The sequence below is a fragment of the Podarcis melisellensis genome (genome assembly GCF_964234715.1).
Source record: "Podarcis melisellensis genome assembly, chromosome: 3".
Classification (NCBI taxonomy): domain Eukaryota; kingdom Metazoa; phylum Chordata; class Lepidosauria; order Squamata; family Lacertidae; genus Podarcis; species Podarcis melisellensis.
In genome coordinates, this window is record NC_138530.1 from 72,045,099 (window position 1) to 72,065,989 (window position 20,891).

The 20,891-nt window shown below is 40.3% G+C and overlaps 1 protein-coding gene across 4 annotated transcripts in view; it reads right to left on the reverse strand.

Annotated features, from left to right (window-relative positions):
* Nucleotides 1–20,891, reverse strand: part of SOBP (sine oculis binding protein homolog) — a 137,012-nt gene that overhangs the window by 107,068 nt on the left and 9,053 nt on the right. For 2 of the 4 annotated variants that reach the window (XM_081904614.1, XM_081904612.1), the window contains exons 2-3: nucleotides 12,165–12,303; nucleotides 9,935–10,120 (exon numbers count right to left, since the gene is read on the reverse strand). In XM_081904614.1, the coding sequence (XP_081760740.1) occupies nucleotides 9,935–10,120; nucleotides 12,165–12,303 (325 nt within the window). Of the gene's footprint in view, nucleotides 1–9,934; nucleotides 10,121–12,164; nucleotides 12,304–18,862; nucleotides 19,041–20,891 lie in introns of those variants that run through there. The other 2 variants (XM_081904615.1, XM_081904613.1) reach the window with 2 other exon arrangements.

Sequence of the window (20,891 nt, forward strand, 5' to 3'; positions counted from 1 at the left end):
AAATAGAACTGGGTATGGACATGAGCCTGGGCATTGGGCATTGGGCAGATGAGGCCTCTCTCTCTCTCACACACACACACACATACACACACAAAATTGATTTTCCCCCTTCCCACAGCTATTCTCATCACAACTGCATTATCTACCATACATCCAACCAAACAGGTACTTAATAGGCTTGGGAACCCACAAATTACATGCGAAGTCCAGTGGTGGAAGGAAGTGACTTAGAGCAGGCAGTATGGAATACCTACAAGAGCTGTATGTATCCCACAGGCTGCAGGTTATCCACATGTACTCTAAAACATGGCATTTGATCCTGTTTTGTCCTGTGTATGTAGAAATAAATAGAAATTTCTCGAGCATAACCAATACTTGTGTGAGCCTGTTCTTGTGATTGCCTATTTGTAATTAAGTCCTATTGTGTTCAATTAGAATGATCCTCAAATATCTGCATAGTATTGTTGCCTTAATATAATTGCTATATACTGGTGCCATATGCTGAATTCACATTAAAATGTATGTATGTATGTATGTATGTATGTATGTATGTATGCATTACCGGTATTTGATTGAATTATACTTCACCATGCTCTGCTTCCTACAAATTTAAGGATCATGCAGCATGGTTCTCATGGAGTTCCAATCTGCATAGACTGCATTTTCATGCGCATGCATTCTTTATGATCACACTTCTCTGTTCCCTTCTCCTAAGCATCCTAGCTTCAGAATCATTCAAATCTTTCCAGGCAGCCAGTTTTCTGTCACAGTTTCCTGCAAAGTTTCTGACCTAGTGAATTCGAAAGGATGATAAAACACATAATCTCTGTGCATAAAACACAAACTCTCATGGCTTTAAAGATGAAGAGCCTGATTAAATCTAAAAGCTCATTGTCAACATCGTGCAACTTTTATTGACAAATATAAATCACAACACAAATTGGGAGTGGGGAAAATGTTATTAAACTGGCAATATTTATTCTGTTGACATTAATCAAATGTGGCACATAGTTTTGAGTTATAGTAGCTGGGGAAAGGAGCCAAATGCCTTTAGTACAAATTAGTTAGCCAATAATTCTGCAGAATTATGACAGTGCTGCTACACAACAAATCCTTTGCAGTGGGAATGGGATGGTTTTATGACAGATTCTCTGAACCTTGAATTGTTCATAGTGCATGGACTACAAACTGGTTTAGTAATTAGTCTTTGGGGCATCTTTATAGCAATCAAACAGAGTACCAGCGTTGTAATCACTGTGGCAAACTGAGTTTGAAAACACAAGCTTGGGTTCCTAATGCTGCTTTCTTTGATACTGACCTGCTGAACTTCTTTTCTGAAAGTGGTTCAACATCAACTTACTTCTGAGCATATATATATATATGTGTGTGTGTGTGTGTGTGTGTGTGTGTGTGTGTGTGTGTACTGGGAAGTTACTTTGCATATATGACATAAACACTGAACTTGTCATTCAAGGGCACATCCAGAGAGCCCTAATTCTAGGGATCGATTGTGCTATTTCAACAAAAATAGATCTTATGGTTCAGACCTGGCTTCAGTCTACACTGGTTGACAAGGATTAAAACAATGCTACTTTAGTCTGTGCTCTCCAGAAGGTAGTTCCTAGATGATGCTGTAGCACTAACTGCCCAATGGAAAGGCACCCTGTTTCCTTGAAATGAAAGCACTACCTGAGTTTCCCCTGCATTTACTGATCCCAACCTTACAACCAAACCAGCAAAACTATGCACTGCACGGGATCTCTGCCTGAGCCTGATGCTGGCCCTGGATGCCTATTGCCATTGTGCTCCTTTCTGCCTGCCTACTTCTTACCTGTCCTTTTAGTCCTGGTCCCATTGGCCTGTCTGAATTGCTCTTTGTGGATCTGAGCCTGTGCCAAGGTTCTACCTGTACCTGATCATAGCTTTCACTCAATACAGACTTGATCCCAATGATGTTCTGTGGGACCCTCTCACTTGAACCTTCACCCCAAGTCCTGCCTAGCTGGCATGGGTTTTGCCTCTCACATTTTTATTTAAAGACATGGGGTTGGATCCATACCTGACAGGTGTGGAACTTTTTGAATGCATCTGCAGGGGGAAGCAGGGAGGAGATAATATATGCCAATTTCTTGTTCCCTTGCAGCCTTCTATACCTCCTAGCAAAATAAAATCTGGGGGACTCTTTGGAACAATGTGGGAGATGGTCTGGGGGTTACAGAAGCAAGGGCAAATTTGGCAAAAATTACTTCCCCTTACCACCAGTGGAGACTCCACTGACTCTTGATCTAGTGTATTCCCTTCACACACAAATACAGGAAAGAATACAATGTGTCTAGTTCTGATTTAAAAAACAATGTAAATAAAGGAATGCAACATGTATCGGAAAGCAAGCTATTCCTATGGATCATTAAGATCAATGCTGCAATTAGGATGGAGGGAATAACAATGAAAAAAATAATTTAATGAAAAAATACCAAAACACTAAGTACTTACTGTGTAGTATATCTATTAATGGCTGTGCTGCACTTTCCCCTGCACTCTGTGCTGCACTCTGATATAGTACAGACTTTGATGGCTGCATAAGATTTGGTGGGACTTGGGTGGTGCTGTTGTGGTCTAAACCACTGAGCCTAGGGCTTGCTGATCAGAAGGTCGGCGGCTCGAATCCCCACAACAGGGTGAGCTCCCGTTGCTCGGTCCCTGCTCCTGCCAACCTAGCAGTTCGAAAGCACGTCAAAGTGCAAGTAGATAAATAGGTACCGCTCCGACAGGAAGGTAAATGGCGTTTCCATGCACTGCTCTGGTTCGCCAGAAGCGGCTTAGTCATGCTGGCCACATGACCTGGAAGCTGTACGCCAGCTCCCTTGGCCAATAAAGCGAAATGAGCGCCACAACCCCAGAGTCATCCATGTCTAGACCGAATGGTCAGGGGTCCCTTTACCATTACCTTTAAAGAACTGCACTACAGCTCTTGTCCTGGAACAGAATAGCAGCTCCTAACAAGAAGCTTCTGCAACTTTTCCACCAGTTTGGAAGGCTGCTGTACATCCTATGAGTCATTTGGCAATTAGAGTCATTAGAAAGTTTGTCATGGCTAGAGGAAATAGTAGTATGTCTGTGGATTGCATTCATATTATTCAGGTACTAAATATACAAAAACTGTTAAGTGGTCCTTGTGAAATATCCACTATTTCAGACAAGGAGAATGGAATGCAGAAGTTATGATCCTGCAGACCAAATATAATTTACATTCACATTTTGACCTGTTTCACCTTATGGAATGCATCAGATATGAGAAGCATACACAAAACATAAGCATTTTTCAAGATCTGGCTTCTAACTAAAACACACGCATTTGTTTTGTACTGAGGAAAGCAGGGTGACAGGTATCCTTTGTCAGATAACAGGATAACAGGGATGGGTTCACGTGATGTCAGTCACTCAGACAAAGTACAGGCAACAGGATCAAAGTTCATTCTTTCTTTTCTTTACTGTGTTTCTACAATCTGCAACACTGTAGATACAGAATTCCATATATCTAGAGTAAATTGACTCCCAGAAGGTGAATCCATCATTGATATATACAACAATGTCCTATATAATCAGAAGGTAACTTGCAGATGTTAGTAACCATGACTCACTATATCACAGCTGAATTTATCTGAGGTAGTATCAGAAACACCCTCTCCACAACTCCAGCCAGCTACCTGAAACACCTTTGCAGCATCCTTCCCATAGCAGTGCCTCACTGTATCAGCAGCAGCAGCAGCCCATTTGGTACTGGTCAGCTGCATGAGTCATGCCTTCTCTTGTGGCAGTCCCTGTCGCCCATTCACAAACAGAATCAACTCCCTCCTTCTGTTGTTCTGAGTTTACCAGCATATACAAAAGATGGAAACTTCCCCCCTCTATTATGCCTTGCTGAAAAGCAAAAAGAATGCTACAGTGGTCAGTAGCTAAGAGCAAGCTATGGGGTTCCCTTGGCTTGCAGCACAGTGAAGCACTTGTATAAATTGTTCCCTATAGGTGGGGCAGGGCAGCTGTTGCTAGGCAGAGTAAAAGACACTAGCATGAGCCACTGAGACCAGAGCATGGATGGCTTTGCTTTGCTTTGCTTTACAGCCGTTTTATATTGGCAGCTCATTGACTTTTTAAGTACCTCCTGTCTCATAACCATAGCTAAGAAGTTTGGCCATCATGCGAAGCAACGGTTGATATAAACCAGCTACAAATCTTGATCAATGAGTTCCCATTAACTATAGTTAGTAAACCATAGTTAAGCTGTGTGCCTGCATTTGAACAATCAATTTTAGCTATGGTTAACTTAATAATGATTTATAACTAATGGGGCAGTGTGCTGTGTGAACAGAGCCATAACTAAAATAGCACTATCCACACACAGGAGAGTAGTATCAGCTGGTTCAGCGGAACCCTTAGGTATGAAGAAATACAGAAAAATAACCTATGGGGATTTTTTTAAACGCCAGAACAAACCAACAGAATGCTGAGTGTCTGCTGAGCGGTAGGAGGGAATAAAAGGCACAGGGATGGAACAGAGTAGCATGGGAAATGGCAGCACTAACGGGCTGAACACGAACATGCCATACTGCAATATTTTGTTGCAGGCCCCCACTTGGTGGTTTCCTCCCCCTTCCTAAACAACAACAAATATTAATTGGTACTAACATTTATAAGAACAAGTCTGGAATCTACACCAGAACTTAAGCAAAGCTGAAGTTGTTTTGCCATTGCTACAAAGCAGTCAAGCTTTCCATGAAACATTGCCTTAAAAGTAACCAAATGCTCTGGGTGGGATTCAATGCCATGGTCTTCCAGTCATCCCATCAGGTCAGGGTAGAAGAGAGGCAGTTTCCCCCCTGAATTTTTGCTACTCCAGCCTCAGGCTGGCACTGCGGAGAGGCTCAGATCAGACCTGTCTCCAGCTGCTTGGCTGACTTAGGATGCAGTGGACTTAGGATGCAGCTGTCTCCACCCTGACCTGATTCCATCCCATTTTAGGGCATTACACTAGCAGCAGCAATAGCCTATTCACTGCCACTGCCTCATCAACAAGTTCAGCAGGGGCCCCAAGAATCTCTGTTGTATCCTAACCCCCTCCAGCATCATGGTAAAGATTGCTCTGCCCATCTCCTAAAATATCAATCTGCATGCTTTTATAGATCTAGTGAAGAAAAACATTCTTTACTGCTGGTATCTTTGTTGTGTACCTGGAATATGGAGCAACAAACTGGAAGGAGTGTGACTTTTCAGATCATGTGTCAATCACCCTCAAATCTTTATGTTAATACCCCCCACTCTGAGCTACTTGCTATTAAAGTAAAATCCTGCTAACGAGCTACCTCTTTTTCCTCAATGCTATAAAAAACGTATTTAGACCACCATGTGTTATAATTCAAACACAGTTTGGAAAACCATTTGTTGGAAAAACAAAACAATATCTGCACTTGTTTATCTCAATAAACATCTTAACTGTTGTAATTAGAGGAGGTGATATTATCAACACATTTATTATCCTTGCTGTCTAAGGACCAGAATGACTGTCTCTGCCATTCAAATAGCTAATAGATATTCAAGGAGTTCCAGCTTGTGTTTTCTACTCCAGGGTTATGTCATTACAGGTGGAAGCAGTACTTCCCTTAACTGTTGTACAAACAGCACTTATACGTGTCTCCTTATGGTTTTCCAGCCTGTGTATGTTTCATAATGAACAATGCAATAAACATGGAGCGTTCACAGTGTTAAATCATGCTCCCAGTGGGAACAGTTTGAATAACAAGGTAAAATTATCACATTATAATAACTAAATATGTATCAGGCAAAAGCATGCTTCAATTAATCATCAAAAGTTTGCAGTGTCATTTTAAGTCTTAATTAAGAAGAACGTTTCGCTGCTTTTCCCCCTCCCTCTTTCAGTCTGAAGTGAATGAATAAAGCCAGTGGAAATCTAGTATAACTAAATTGTTCTCATATCCTCTCCCCACCCCCACCCTGGCTTTATTTTCCAAGAAGATTATCAGCAATGTGAAAGCTTTAGGCCGATGTTATATAGAGACGAGAAACTTTCAAATTCAAGAGCTTATCTCTCTTTGTTTGCTTTTAAGAAAACTGTTAAGAGCTCACAGGAATGAAGAATTTGGAGTTTTTTGTCTCCCTTTCTTAAAATCAGATATTGTTTTTGCCTTGTCAGTTTTCAAGGTAGTAAATATTACAAGAAACATATTGACAGGTTTTGTAACGTTGCCTATTTCTGAGGTGTCTAGTATTTCCTGTTATATATTTGCCTGAAGGCTGTTTTCATGTGGTAGTTTGACTAGCCACCAACAGACAGCTCTGCACACTACAGAATGAGGGGAGCCATCTCATCACAGCAGCAGATGAGAGAGGAAGCAGCAGTGGGCAGCCCAGGCAAGCCACAGAGGAACAGTCACAACAGGCCAGAGCATCTTCTCAGCTGCTATCCCAACTCTGCTGCCACCACTGCATGCCACCTCACTGATGTTTTCTCAGCCTCAGCAGCATATGGCAAGCAGGAGGGGGCAAGGGGTGCCAAACAGTTCCTCTTATCCCTCCTTAACTCCCCATCACCAAATGTATTTCTCTCCCTGGGCTCACTTCAGGTGTTGGAGACAAGACTGAAGGAAAAATGGCACCAGGAACTATTGCAGGGAGGTAAACTGCCAGTCCAGCAGGGGTGGGATTTAGTACCTCCTGCCTATGCAGGAGGAAGAACCACATCTTCTGCCATTGCATCTGTACTTTCGACCCAGATCTCCTAGATTTAAATCTAGTTCTTCATATTTATTTATTTGTTAGATTATTTATATAAACAAAAGGTCTCAGGGTAGGTCGCAGCAAGTTAAATAAAAAGCAACGTCAAGATAATAAAATCATCAAAGCTCAGCAAAAGAAACTGTATGTGAGACAGCCTTCAGCTTTTGTCTCACTGCTCTTTCAAATTCAGTGGCTGCGTAAAATGTCTTGAACTGGCATCTAAAGACAAACAGTGTGGGTGCTAGTCAAATTTCAACGGGCAGTTAGTTCCAAAGCCCTTTGGTACTGCCATGGCTCTCCTACACAAATCTCAACTTCTATGTAAGAATATACAGAGAAAGACACTCAGGTATTGCTCATTAATTCCCACCCGCCTCATTCCTATCTTCCTGCTTTTTATATTTCCCCTTTTTTACCAGTATGCCAACCTGAATTTCACCTATATAGCTGACAAGATTGGTACATTGTATGATTCCTAATTTTTTCACAAAGCATTAACAATGTTCTTTACTACATGTTGAGTCTATATTAGGTCTATTTCTCCCTTCAATTAAGTCAATAGAGTGCAACAAAACTCCAAACAACTTAAACAGATACACATTTGAGCCTGCTGTTATATAAATTCAGCAATTACTGGAATGTATACAACAGTAAATAATAACATAGCAATTAAACACCCTACAGTAACAGTTACTTTTGCAGTTTATGAAAAACAGCACCCAATACAAATGAATCATACCTCATATAAACCTCAAGAAATGCCACATGGGAGAGAATTGCTCCAGATAAGAATGTCACGAAAATATAAAACATTTCAGCACAGTCTCTCTAGGGCATATATATTTGATCATATCAAGACTTTCAGAGGCAATAGACAGGATTTCAATCTGAACTGAAACACAGTTTTCCCTAGATGAGTTCATCAACATGACAGGCACATGATATTAATATCACTACTACGGTTGTTTAGTTACACGCTTGATATTAATCCTGATAATCTTCCTTTATATTACTTAAATACTTTCAGACATTCTTTAATGCACTCTACCGCTGAAACACCCAACTGAGGTGAATAGAACTCATACCAATCAATCACTTAAAAATTTACTGTATGAATGCATAATTCATTTGATTAAAAGAAATCGCATGGAATTTGCAGGACATTATAATCTCACACGTAACCTCAGGGAAGTTAATAAATACGGATGTGGTTACTATTGCTCAGATCTGAAGAGGTATCCCAAGCAAAGCCTTCATACAACCTGTCTGCCATATTAGGCTGCAATTGAGGCTGGCCACACAACCGTTAATTATGTGCATCAACTTTCAGAGTAAGTTATTGGGGTTTTTTCCAAACCTGATGGAGAGGTGACTAGAGGAGCTGCAGCTTGTAGGAGTTAGGTGTAACATTACTCAAAAAGGCACAGGATTCTTCTATGTGTCTGGATCTATTGTTCCTAGATGAGGACCACCTGGCCAAAATTAATCACTTTTATGCAGCATGGATTTCAATGAGAGAATTAAGTTTGTGCCGTGATCTCTGTAATTGAAATCTATGACACCTAAAACTGCACAGCTTTCACAAATTATTCCTGTTGGACCATAGGAATACATTTATATTATATTATATTATATTATATTATATTATATTATATTATATTATATTATATTATATTATATTATATTATATTATATTATACAGATCATTGATCCATCTAGCTCAATATTGTCTACACTGTCTGGCAGTAGTTCTCCAGAGTTTCAGATTGGGAGATTTCAGAGTCCTACAAGGCGATATGATGGATTGGATTTGGGACCACTGATTTATTTTAAAATATTTACAAACTGTTTTATACTTAAAAACTGCAAAGTGGTGTGCAAGTATAAATCATAAATACAAAACAAAACATAGGTTTGTGCAACTTTTCTGTGCTGTGGCTAAAATAATGCTGCTAATGATTCAGGGTAATTTTACTCCTCCTCTGGTCAAATCATGATGTCAACATCCCCTAACCCCAAGCTGGAGCAGGACACCAACAAAGCCACATGTCTCACCTTTAAGCAGAGCTTCATTTAACCCTTAAAAAAATGATATACTGCTTTACTTGGGAGAGGAGGGGCCTCCTCTTTATAACTCTGAAGGAGGTATTAGGGACAGCTTCACCTTTGCCCATTGGAGGGCATCATTTTGCAACACAAACAAGTACAGGGAAAAGTAGCTCACTGGGGTGAAGATGCCAATGTTTTAAAAAATGTACAAGCAAGAATACACACCACTCAGAAACATCTTAATTATTTTAAGATAAGACCGAGCAAGAGACTAACCCCCTGTTCTCCCCTTGAAAATATGAAACTAATAGGGATTTTGAAGTTTTAGTTGGCATAATATAAAGGTATTACCCTAATATGGATTATGGAGCAAAGTGAATCCCCACAAAAGCCCCTGAACTCTGGAGGGGCTCCTGTGCCAGCAAATTTTATTTGCTTCTGGGGGGGGGGGACTTACACCCATTTTTTAAGATTCCCCATAAGAGTATATGAGGAACACAAAGCTTTGTTTTATACTGAGTGGCTTGGAACCTGAATTACAGATCAAAATGAACAGAGCAACTCAGATACAAGATGAATCTTGGGGCCCTTGCATATCCCTAACAAACACACCACACCTTGACAAGTAGCACTACTCTGAAAAGGCTGGGGTGAACAAAGACATTTTTAGAAAATGCTGGCTGCTAAAATATACTATATATCCCACTGTGTTGAAATCATTACCCATCCAAGTTAGTTTCACGTAAGTCCCATTGAAATCAGTTGGATAATTCAGTCATTACAGTACTTAGACTGCAATCCTAAGCATATCTACTCATAAGTAAGTCATAAGTGATGCTATTCCCCGATAAGTGGGTTAGGATTGCAGCTCTAGTTCCCATGGGAATCAATGGGATCTAAGTGCAACTAATTTAGTTTGGCTATAATCCAAAGACTTTTAAAAAGCACTTAGCGAGAGAAACTGTTAAGGGATTCCATGTTTCTGCAATTCTTGATCAATCATTTATAATTGTAAATAGAATATTTTATAAGGAAGCAGTATCTAACAAGAACAGAACTTCTGCCCGAGGTCATTACAAATTAAGTAATTTACCTGCTGGTGGCTTTATGAAAGGTGGTGGAATTAATGGTACAATAATGGGTACATTCCCATGCTCCTTCAATCCTGCTGGTGAGTCTGAGAGTCCATTTCCTGTGGTAAGCCCCGGATAGCCTGCGTTTATGTTGTAGGATGAAATAACACTGTCTTCAGGTAATTTTGTTTTTGGCAAAGAATTTTCTGTTTAAAAAAAAACACAATACATATAAACATATAACATATAAAAACTGCTAATCAGATATACTTACTTGGGGACCAACTAACTCAGCATGCCTTCCTTTTGGCCATGTGGCTTGTGGTGTGAAGAATGCAACCATTTGCAAACTAATACATAGTGATTACAGTGGTACCTTGGGTTACAGACGCTTCAGGTTACAGACGCTTCAGGTTACAGACTCTGCTAACCTAGAAATAGTACCATGGGTTAAGAACTTTGCTTCAGGATGAGAACAGAAATCGTACGGCGGCAGGCCCCACTAGCTAAAGTGGTACCTCAGGTTAAGAACAGTTTCAGCTTAAGAACGGACCTCCAGAACGAATTAAGTTCTTAACCCGAGGTACCACTGTATTCTTAGATACTGAGGCATGTGAGGGCCTAATTCCTCCCTGCCCTTCATTAGCTGGAGGTGGCCAATTTGATGCCTTCCAAGTGTTGCTGAACTCCAACTCCCATCAGCCCCAGCCATCACAGCCAGTTATCAGGGATGATAGGAGTTGTGGTCCAGCAACATCTAAACAGCACCACACTGGCTACCCCTGAAACATGTCATGTCATTAGAATATGACGTTTTATTTGTACTTCTGTTGTATCATGTGGCATTTGCAACCACTAATGAATCAGGCAGGATATTTATATATGCCCTTTATTAAACAAGGCTACTTTGAACTTTTTGTCCCTCCTGCTAGGTCTCTGTGGTGTTTGCAGAGTCACTTAGTGGCAGCTGTCCTCTCAATCTGTGCCACTGGGCTACTCTTCCTGTCCTACTTCCCCAACTCTCCTATACAGTAGTCTTCTGCACATATCCTTTTACAACTTTAATAAAAGAGAACTATTTTTAAAGTGAATATGCACAGTTTTAAAACCCTCATCTAACTCCTTGAATTCAATTATAATCTTTTAGGTGGTGGTCTCTGTATCTGTCAACCTACTAGAGTCTTAAATCGGTTATAATATGTAGTTAGTTATACTTTCCTGTTGATATATTTTGCATCTCAAGGAGCATGGAATGAGATGATCTGTCTCCCATTCACTTGGGGGGAGGGAGGGGAAGAGAATCTGGGCCCTCTCCAACTTGAGCAAGATCTTCTGCTTCCCAAAACTGCCTCCTTTCATTCTGTCCTGCTGGTTCTGAGTCTGCTACAGCTCAATGGTTTCAACACAAATGTCTTCTCAAGACTTGGAACCTCTGGGTCACCACATCAAATAAGCGTATGCTCTTCTGAATTAGGACCTCCGCTTTCCTGTCACTCTATTGGCTTTACCCAGACATGCTCATCCATGTATATTTTGGGTAGGTCCTTCAGCTGGCTGGTTGTAGTAACAAGCCTTTCTTCATTTCTGTTCTGCTATAAGTTTAGCTCACCTGTTGTGGCCCTCTGGCTGTAATATAGACAGCAAAGTCTTTCTCCTTTGACCCATCAGTCCCTTTGCTGGACTCCTATCTAAGACTAGCAAAGTTGTGTTCCAGAGATCCAGAATGGCTAAATATGGATCAATTCCCATTTTTCTGGCTTTGGTCAAAATTCTCTTAACCATTTTGATGGCTGATTCAGCCTTTCCATTGCTTTGGGAATAGACATGTGAATGCTACAAACTCTTCTATCACAAATTGTGGCCCCTTATCCAAGACTACAGTATCTACTACAGTATTCCAAAGCAAGACAAACAGCTCTTTAGCATCTTCATGACTGTCTGAGGTTTAATATCTAGCACTGAAGACCTCCAGAAAACTGGAATAACAGTTGACCATTATCAATAATCCTTCTCTTACCATGTTCAAACTGTAGACCCACTGAATGGTGCCTTCAGGAGAGTTGATTCTTTCAGGAAGAAGTACTACTGTTGCAAATTTATATATGCATAACTGCTAGTATTTTATTCAGTTTTGTACTCTTTTGGATTTTGTCTGCTAGAAGTCACTGGCATGTGAAGTCACCTTTTAAAACTGATAAAATAAACAAGAAAACTAACACATTTGATCAAAGGGACATTAAATGTCATTACCTTTGAGAACAGAAATGTGCTGTCGGCTCTCCCCATCTGCGGGGTAGTTCCTGAATTCAATATCTTCTCCATCTTTTAATTCAACCTTATCATAACCATACCAGCCAAGGAGCTCATTCATGGTGTTTTCTGCAAAGTTCTGAAAGAGAAGAATTGCCTATTTATTTATGCAATCAATAATCATTTGGAACTTAGAGATGAATGCATAAATCGAAATCTATTTGCACCGTACCGTGAAATAGCAGGTTTGTCCCACCTCTTCTAGACTAATGTTCATTTATCAAGTCACGTACACAGACTGTAATGCATTTAAATCTTTGACTGACACATGTAATTATGACAGACCTTCACAAATTTGCAATTTAAGGAAAAATATGAGGGGGAAGAGAGCTATTTATCATTTTTTGTACAAGAATTGATAGTCAGTGATATTTTTAGCACATATTTTTTCCACAGCATTTTATATCCCGTGCTACCATAAAATGTTTTAAAGTGCCTCAAGAAAGCGGCCAAAGAACAATGACTGATTTACTAGTGCCTGAGAAACAATTCAGCTATGTTACAGCCATTCAAATTGGCTACCCTGAGGATGACACAGAAGGGGATGAAATACAGGCTTCTCCGCTTGCTGGTGGGGCCCTCAGTACGTCCCCCCCGCCCCCCGCCCCCGAGGGTGTAGGTTTCCCATGCAATACTTTTTACAAAAATAATGGAAGTATTAATTAAGAGAGATTGATCTAACACTGGAAAAGGCAATTCAAACATGTCACAGGCAGCAGAAATGGCATAGAATACATGGACATTCCGATAAACAGCAGCACAGTACAGTAGAGCAAGCAACAGTGAATGTAATCGGGAAGAGATGAGCATTTTGAGTACAAAGCCAGTAAAGACAGAAACAATTAATTACAAAAACAGTGAAAGAGATAAAGCAACAATATGAGATTAAAAGGTGCCAGTGTTTGTATAATCTGCAGCAGATGTAACCATTTTTTTCCTCCAAAATATGCCTTGGAAAGTGCATATGCTGGCTGCAGAAGGATACTTTGTAAGCAAATAATGATTTTAAAATGCAATCACAAAAGAGACCCCAAAACACAAAAGACTGAACCATTAACTTAACCACTAACGGCAAGTATATGGCAGATGCAGGAATACAGTACAGGCAAATCTAATGCTCCAAACAAATATACAGAGCTATAAGTAAATACTAAATAGTCAAAAGTGTCTTTAAAATATTTAATTAAGGAAGAATCCCAGTTTCAGGAGACTGTGCTCTGACTGTTACATACAACAGAGGGAAAGAAAATGCCGCCACTTGCACAGTAGCCAGAAGAAAGCATCAGTCACAGACCTAAAGACTTGTGAAGACCTTAGTTCTGTGAAGAATTTTTTTGAAACCTGTACTTAATTACTGGTCAAGGATGTCTTTCAGTGAATTCCAAAATATGATTTTATGAAGATGTGGTACCAGTGATGCATGGCATGCGGGTTATGCACTCACTACTACTCAAAGGTGACTATGAGGTGCAGCGCTCATCTCACTTTTCAGGCAGAGGGAGCCAGCATTTGTCCGCAAACAGCTTCCTGGATCCTGTGGCCAGCGTGACTAAACTGGTTCTGGCGCAATGGAACGCCGTTTAACTTCCTGCCACAGCGGTACCTATTTATCAACCTGCACTGGTGTGCTTTCGAATTGCTAGGTTGGCAGAAGCTGGGACAGAGCAATGGGAGCTCAACCTGTCGTGGGGATTCGAACCACCGGCCTTCTGATCGGCAAGCCGATCAGGCTCAGTAACTGAGAAGGGAATGCTGGTCCTGGCCACTAGGTTTATGATTTTCTTTATTATCACAGCTTCAGTGATGAAACTGCAGTCCATCAAAATACACTCTGGATGATTAGGATGACAAGGGGCTGTAGGGTGGAGAAGAAGAAGAGGAAGTCTGATTGCACAAGCTTACATAAGGTTGCATTTCAATCACTTTCTAGAGAACTTGTTCCACCTATAAATGCTCAATCTGATAAATCAGAACAAATATCAAACATTCATATAAACCAAATAAAGGCTTGTCACCCCAATTCCCCAAATTTATATCACAGATAGAACTGAGATCATCAAAGATTAAATGCTACTCTCAGTTATACAAGAAATAAATAGGGGCTTGCTTTCTACTTTTTACGTTACTCTAAAATATATATTTAAAGCAATAGGTTATGTGTCCCAAGAAATCAGTCATAAGAGCATACGCATATTACAATAATTACCTATTGGACATCTCAGTGGTATTTGTAAAAGCCACACAAATTGTGGTCCCCACAGTCATGAGGAAGAAAATACTACACCATGTGCATGGACGTGTAAGAATGACCACATCTCACAAGAGAGCTAAAGTAATTGTATTCTGGTCACAGATTAGCAGATCTATTTGTGAGGAATTGTAGAATGTGTAAGCAATGCCAAGATTTTCACAGGAAAAAAGCAATACCACATGAACAACTAGCAATTCATTAGGATAAAACTGAAATTGATTTGTTTAACCTAACAGGACTTAAACATCTGTTGGCAATGGACTGAGTACTTTATAAATTTTCCAATATAGCCAGCTTTGTACCCAATGCTGTTTGTCCATAGATGGAAGGAATCTGTCAGTGGAACAGTGGAGGGAGGGAGGCCTGTGTAAAGCACCTGGTACCCGGCGGGGGCCAGCTTAACATACCTGGGGCTAGTGTACCCAGCTGTGCCCCACATGGGCCTGGAGGAAGACAATTGTGTACCCCACAATGTCCCCCTAAATCTGCTCCATAAGGTTTCTCAACTGTCTAAGCATATTTAGGGGCCTGTGGGGGAGAGGGAACCTAAAATGTATTTCCTTATTCATTCCATTGATGGTTTTCTTCCATTAGTTAAAGAACAGCATTGAATGCCACTCACAGGTAGACACCACACAGCAAAATATTGTTTGTACTTCTACAAACCCTGGGGTTTCCCCAACCATAGTAATACCTTCTCCTTGTTTCTCAGTAGCCCCACTTCAGCTGCAGCTGGTACTCAGCCGATAACTTCACTATTACAAGGAGTGATGCAAAAATCACTAGGAACCCAGAAAGTTAATAGAAATGTAATAACTTTTAGCATATAGACCATTAGGCAGGGCAGCTCCTCAACATAAATTTTGTTCATTGTTTCATTGAAATAAACATAGGCTGTAAGATAGTTGTACCACTGTGCTCACCCTCCATATTTATCTGGTGTGATTACCGGTAACTTCCTATAGGCCTGTTTTGAAGCTAGTTCTGTACTGACTCAGCAAAAAGAGGACATAGCTCAAGAAAAGGCCCATTCATGTCCAAAAACTTTAAGCACTGTTTTCTCCAGATGTTCTACAGTTAATAAAGCATATGTCCTTAACTGACCTCCTTCATTGAGAAAACAATATCAATCCCAGGATTTCAGCAGGAATAACATGCTATAAGGGTACACAGTAAATTACTATTTATGGCTCAGCCTAAAGCCTTGGGATACTGTAAGAAATTAATCTTCCTATGGTGTAATCTACTCTGAACCCTCAAGAAAGGGAGGAGGACCACATTTAATAAAGCTGGTTCTTAAAACAAGTATTAACATTTAATTTTATTTATTAAACAAAATGTATATACTGCTTGCTTGCTTAAAATGTATATACTGCTTGCTTGCCTTCTAAGCAGTTTGCAACAACACAGAATAAAACATTGAAAGTTATTGATTAAAAAACAGTTAATATCTGTATTTAAAATATTCAAAGGGTGATAACAATCTGCAGTGGCTTAAAACAACAACAACATGTAATTTCTACATGTCTGGATAAGTTTGTCTAAGCAAAAATGTTTTATGCAGGCACCAAAAAGAGTAAAACATAGGTGCCTGTCTGCCTGATGTCAATAGGGTTGCCACACAAAAAGATAATCTCTCTGCTCTTGTAAGAAATCTAAGTGGCGCCTGTAACAGTATTGGTTCCATAGATCAAAGTGGCTGAGGAGTGGACATATATGGACTAAGGCAATCCGACAAGTAAACTGGTCCCGAGCTCTTTTATATGCTAATAGTAACACCTTGAACTTGTCCTGGTAGTAAATCGGCAAACAGTGCAAATCTCTGAGCAAAGGTGTTACATTCTGACAGTGTCATGGCAGCAACCGTGCTGCAGCATTCTGCACTAATTGCAGCTCCAGATGAAGCACAAAGGAGTGCATTGCAACAATCCAACTCAGCTTACTACAATCATACATTGGCCTGAAGGCACTTTCCTGCTGCAGTTTTGGAGCTGTAAGTGCATGCCAAATCTTAGCTCATGAGTAGCCTCATTAACATTACTGACACCATGCAGATTCTTAACATTAAACGTACATTTAGGAACATTGCATGGCCAAGGCTGCAGTTGTTGAAAGACAAAGTTTACACATAACTACTTAAAGCAGATGTATAAAATAAATACAAAATGTAATCTACCATCAGCAACACTTTTAGCAGCAAGGTAAAGAACCCTTTTGCTTAAACAATTAACAGCCCTATCACCACTATTCTGTGACATGCAAACTTTCCCCAGAGTGTCTCTTTCAATGTTCTTGTACAACTTAAAAATTTAAATTGTGCTAATCAGTGAATACAGGCAACACCTAATCACATGATAAGGTTTTCCACCATGTGGTTGCTTGTATACACACAAAGGTGGTATGATTAAATTCATATTTCTTTTCCGAGTGTGGTTATGTATTCTGAAATATTTTAATCAGGAGTGGAGTACCTTTTTCAATCTGAAGATCACATCCTGCATGCACAGTCTTCCAGGGGCTGTGCAGCAGTAGTGGGTCAAAGGGGGAAATGGGTGGGGCTACAGGAAAAGGAGGTGGGGCAGTGGACGTGACTCTTACCTATGTACTATAGGCTAGATTCCACCCATGCAAACACCAGAGGTTTCTAAACACCCATGCCCATTTCTCCATCCAGGTAAGCAAGTGAAATTATCACAGTCCAAGGACACATTCCACCCACACCAAATTACTCAAGGAAGAAGTGGGGCAGGACTGTTGGGGGGGGGCCTGGGAAGAAGGGGCATGGCCGGGGAGAATCCCAAAGGCTGGATACAGAGGCCTGGAGGATTGCGTTTGGCACCCAGAACTGAGGTTCCCCAGCCCAGATTTAAATGCATTCTGTTTACTGAGGTTTTGCTGAGGAGCATTTTTTTAAAAATGATAAACTTTACAGTCATGCCTCTGAAGTTACTGTACCCTTTGTGAACATTATTGGGAGGGGAGAGTTGCCTTAGATCTTTTCGTTGCAATTGTGGTTTGCTCACATGTACATACAGGCAGTGACCATTTTTGGCACATCCGATTTGTGCACAACCGCACGTGCATGCATTGCACCACACCCAGAAGTGACCCAAAAACATCATAAAAAAGGATGGGGTGGAACAGGGTGTTTGCAGGCTTTTTCAGTGGTGTTTCAAATATACGCAATTGCACTTAAACATGCAGTGCTTTGGAACATAACCCCCACATAAATTGGGAGTTGCCTATACCACAATGGAAACAAATTAAGGTTAAAAGAAAAACTAAAATGATGTTCATTTTGCTCTTAAAATTCAGTAAAGGACTTCACAGATTTAAAAGCAACACAATCTCCTTTTTTTAAAGAAAGAAAGAAAGAAAGAAAGAAAGAAAGAAAGAAAGAAGAGATTAGAACAGATTAACCATCAGTTTCCCTAAACAAAGAACTAGGAAACAGTGATAAAAGACTGCAGAAATGCACAGAGGAACAGGTAGAGCCTTCACTCCTTAGCAACAGAACTTGTCAGCAATCAGGAATGGAGCAACAGCCACTACAGAATAGTCCAAAACCAGCCATGGTCACCTGTACTGCTTTATATTAGTATACAGTACATTTAAAAAGTGGACAGACTTGATCACATTTGCCATATGATAAATAAATTGTCTGCATTCAACCAATGAAATAAGAAACAAATAAGAAAATCTACATGACTGTTACTTATGGTTAAACTTTTATTTACAAAAATAAATGTTGATACTAGGTATAAAAGTAAGTTATGCCATTCATCATAGTCATTGCCATAGAGGCTGTGGCAGTCACACCAGTGGTGGACTTTGGACTCTCAAATTTTAGCAGCGCCCTGTGCAACACTAAAATTCAGTGCCCCCCCCCCCGCCTCTTGTGCTCTGTTCTATAGCATTGTTTTGGTGTCCCCTGCAGGGCTAAAGGCAACCCCACCAGTTGCACTACCCTAAAACTGCATCACACAACCACATTTCACAGACTGTTCACAACCACAATAAAATGTATTAGATGGCAGAACAACTGCATGTTCCTGAGGAACAAATTTCTGCTGTTCATGTTCTGAGAAGATGTGATGACCCCACATCATTAGTGCTAGCCTGAGAAAATGTGTCCAGAATCTCCATGGAAAAATAGTAACAAAGGTATATTCCCTGGAAAGCTCTTCCATCTGACTGTAGTGTACTGTATGTAGAAAATCCAGGTTAAAAGCCTGGCTCAACCAAGATAGTAGGATACCAGAAGCTTCTGATTCTGATTCAGTTTAATTGTAGTTTAGTGTGTTTAGATTGAACCCTAAACTGTGGTTAATCTTAACTGTGATTAGTTGAAACAAGCTAGCTTCAAACTATAGTTTATGACACGTACTTCTGATCTCCATGTAACTGCACCAGAGGAGGACGGGCAAATGCATGAACCCAATGTTTGCTAAGTCTTCTTTAACCTGTCTTAGCATTACTTATGAATGCAATCACGATCCCTCAGCCAAAGCTGCCACGCAGAATAGCTGTGATGGTGCAATAGCCTTGTTCACATATAGCACTAAGTCATGATTTGTTAAGCCAAAGTGTGGTTTGTTTGAACATCCGGCCTTAGCCCAGCAGATTAATCATGGATTGTTGCATGGCAACAAACAACAATGTGAAGTCATAGCTTTTTGGCTTACAAATTGTGACAAAGGCTTAGCACTGCATCTGAACCCAACAGACATGGGTTGCTTAAACATGGTTTGTTTGGCAACTCTACCAAAGACACTTACCAGCCTACAGATGCATGAGGCAAGAGCAACTAAAAACCAGTGGACAAAAAGCTTTCTTTTTTGCCCCTCTGTGAAAGGAACAAACCGTATTTAAAACAAGCAATGGTTTAGCATATTGTGCAAATGCAGCCAACATGATACCCCCCCACACAACATCCTGCCATTCTTGGAGGAAGCTTGGGATTAAATATAATTGTATATAGAAATCATATTATATCATTGGGACACCACTGTGGTAAAGCAATGTGCAATGAATTATGCTTAATGGATACTGCCAGGACCACAATATGGAAAGAAGTAATAGAATTAATACAAATTTAGTTAAAGCTTGGATGTGTGGATGTAGAAAGTCCATTGAGAAAAAATATTTTAAGGCAATATCTAAGAGCGTAAGAAGAAGAGCTTGTGTCAGGGACTGGCAGTACTCCTAAGAGTGTGGGGTGGAGGCAGGGGACCAAGACAGTAACCCAGGAGAGGGGACCAGTGATATATGAGTTTGACAATGCCCGCAAGGTAGGAGCCCAGGTAGGGGGACAAGTCAGAGAAAGGTACACCAGATGTGACAGAAGAAGAAGAGGCTTTTCAGCCAACAGACAGGTCAATAGACTCCCCACTTTCTCCCACACCGCTGTCTCCCAGGACCAGGAGGGGCTTCAACTGTGACACCATGGTCTCACTCCTGGTCTGTCACCTCCAGTTCAGACCCAATAAGCATATATGGTATATGAAATTAATTAACAGTTTCTGATACAACATACAAAATTGGTGTGGTGATATGCTTTCTATGGTGGCTGAGAAATAAGTGGTGCTGGCAGGAATAGTATAGGGTAGCCATGTTTCAAACAGGGAAAATCCGGAAAGGAAAGTTGTTGGGAAATTACATTTTTTGAGCTTTTTTTATGGAAAATCAGCAAAAATGGAACATGGGCTGCCATACGTCCGAACTTTGCCGGACATTTTTGCTGATTTTCGTCCAGACACTGCTAGAGACAACAGTATTCCAGATATGTCCAGGAAATTCCAGACATATGGAAACCCTAACTGAATAGTATAGAGTAGCATATCCATTATTGCCTCTTTTAGGACTACAAAAAAGAAGCAACAGCAGACAACTTAAACAAAATATTACAAAAATAGTTACATATTAAAATGTTGTTTTACTACTCATATATATAAATCAATATCAATTCGGTTTCCTTCCAACACACTCTTCCTTTTTTGACATGCATTCAGAAGGTTACCATTATTGCTATGATTAAGCATACTAAGATGTTATAGAAAGAAAAATAAGATACTGTATGCCATTCTGCCTGAGGAAAAGAAGAGAGAGAAAAAACAGAGGTGCTAAAACAAGAAGAGGGAAGGAGGAGGATTGGCTCTACCTTTAGGCTCACATGCTCAAGCAGCATATTTTGGAGTAGCAAAAAATTATCAGTTGTTTATATTATTGCAGTCTTTCTACCAACATGGGAGAAATGCAATTTAATGGTATAGTCCTAGTGGTGCAGCAATAATGAAACTGCTAGCACATTTGCAAAGCTAAGCAAAGTCCAGTATGGTTTCAAATTGGATGGAGGATCGCATGCTGAGCTTTCTGCATTGCAGTGGGTTGGACTAGATGTCCCTTGGGGTCCATCT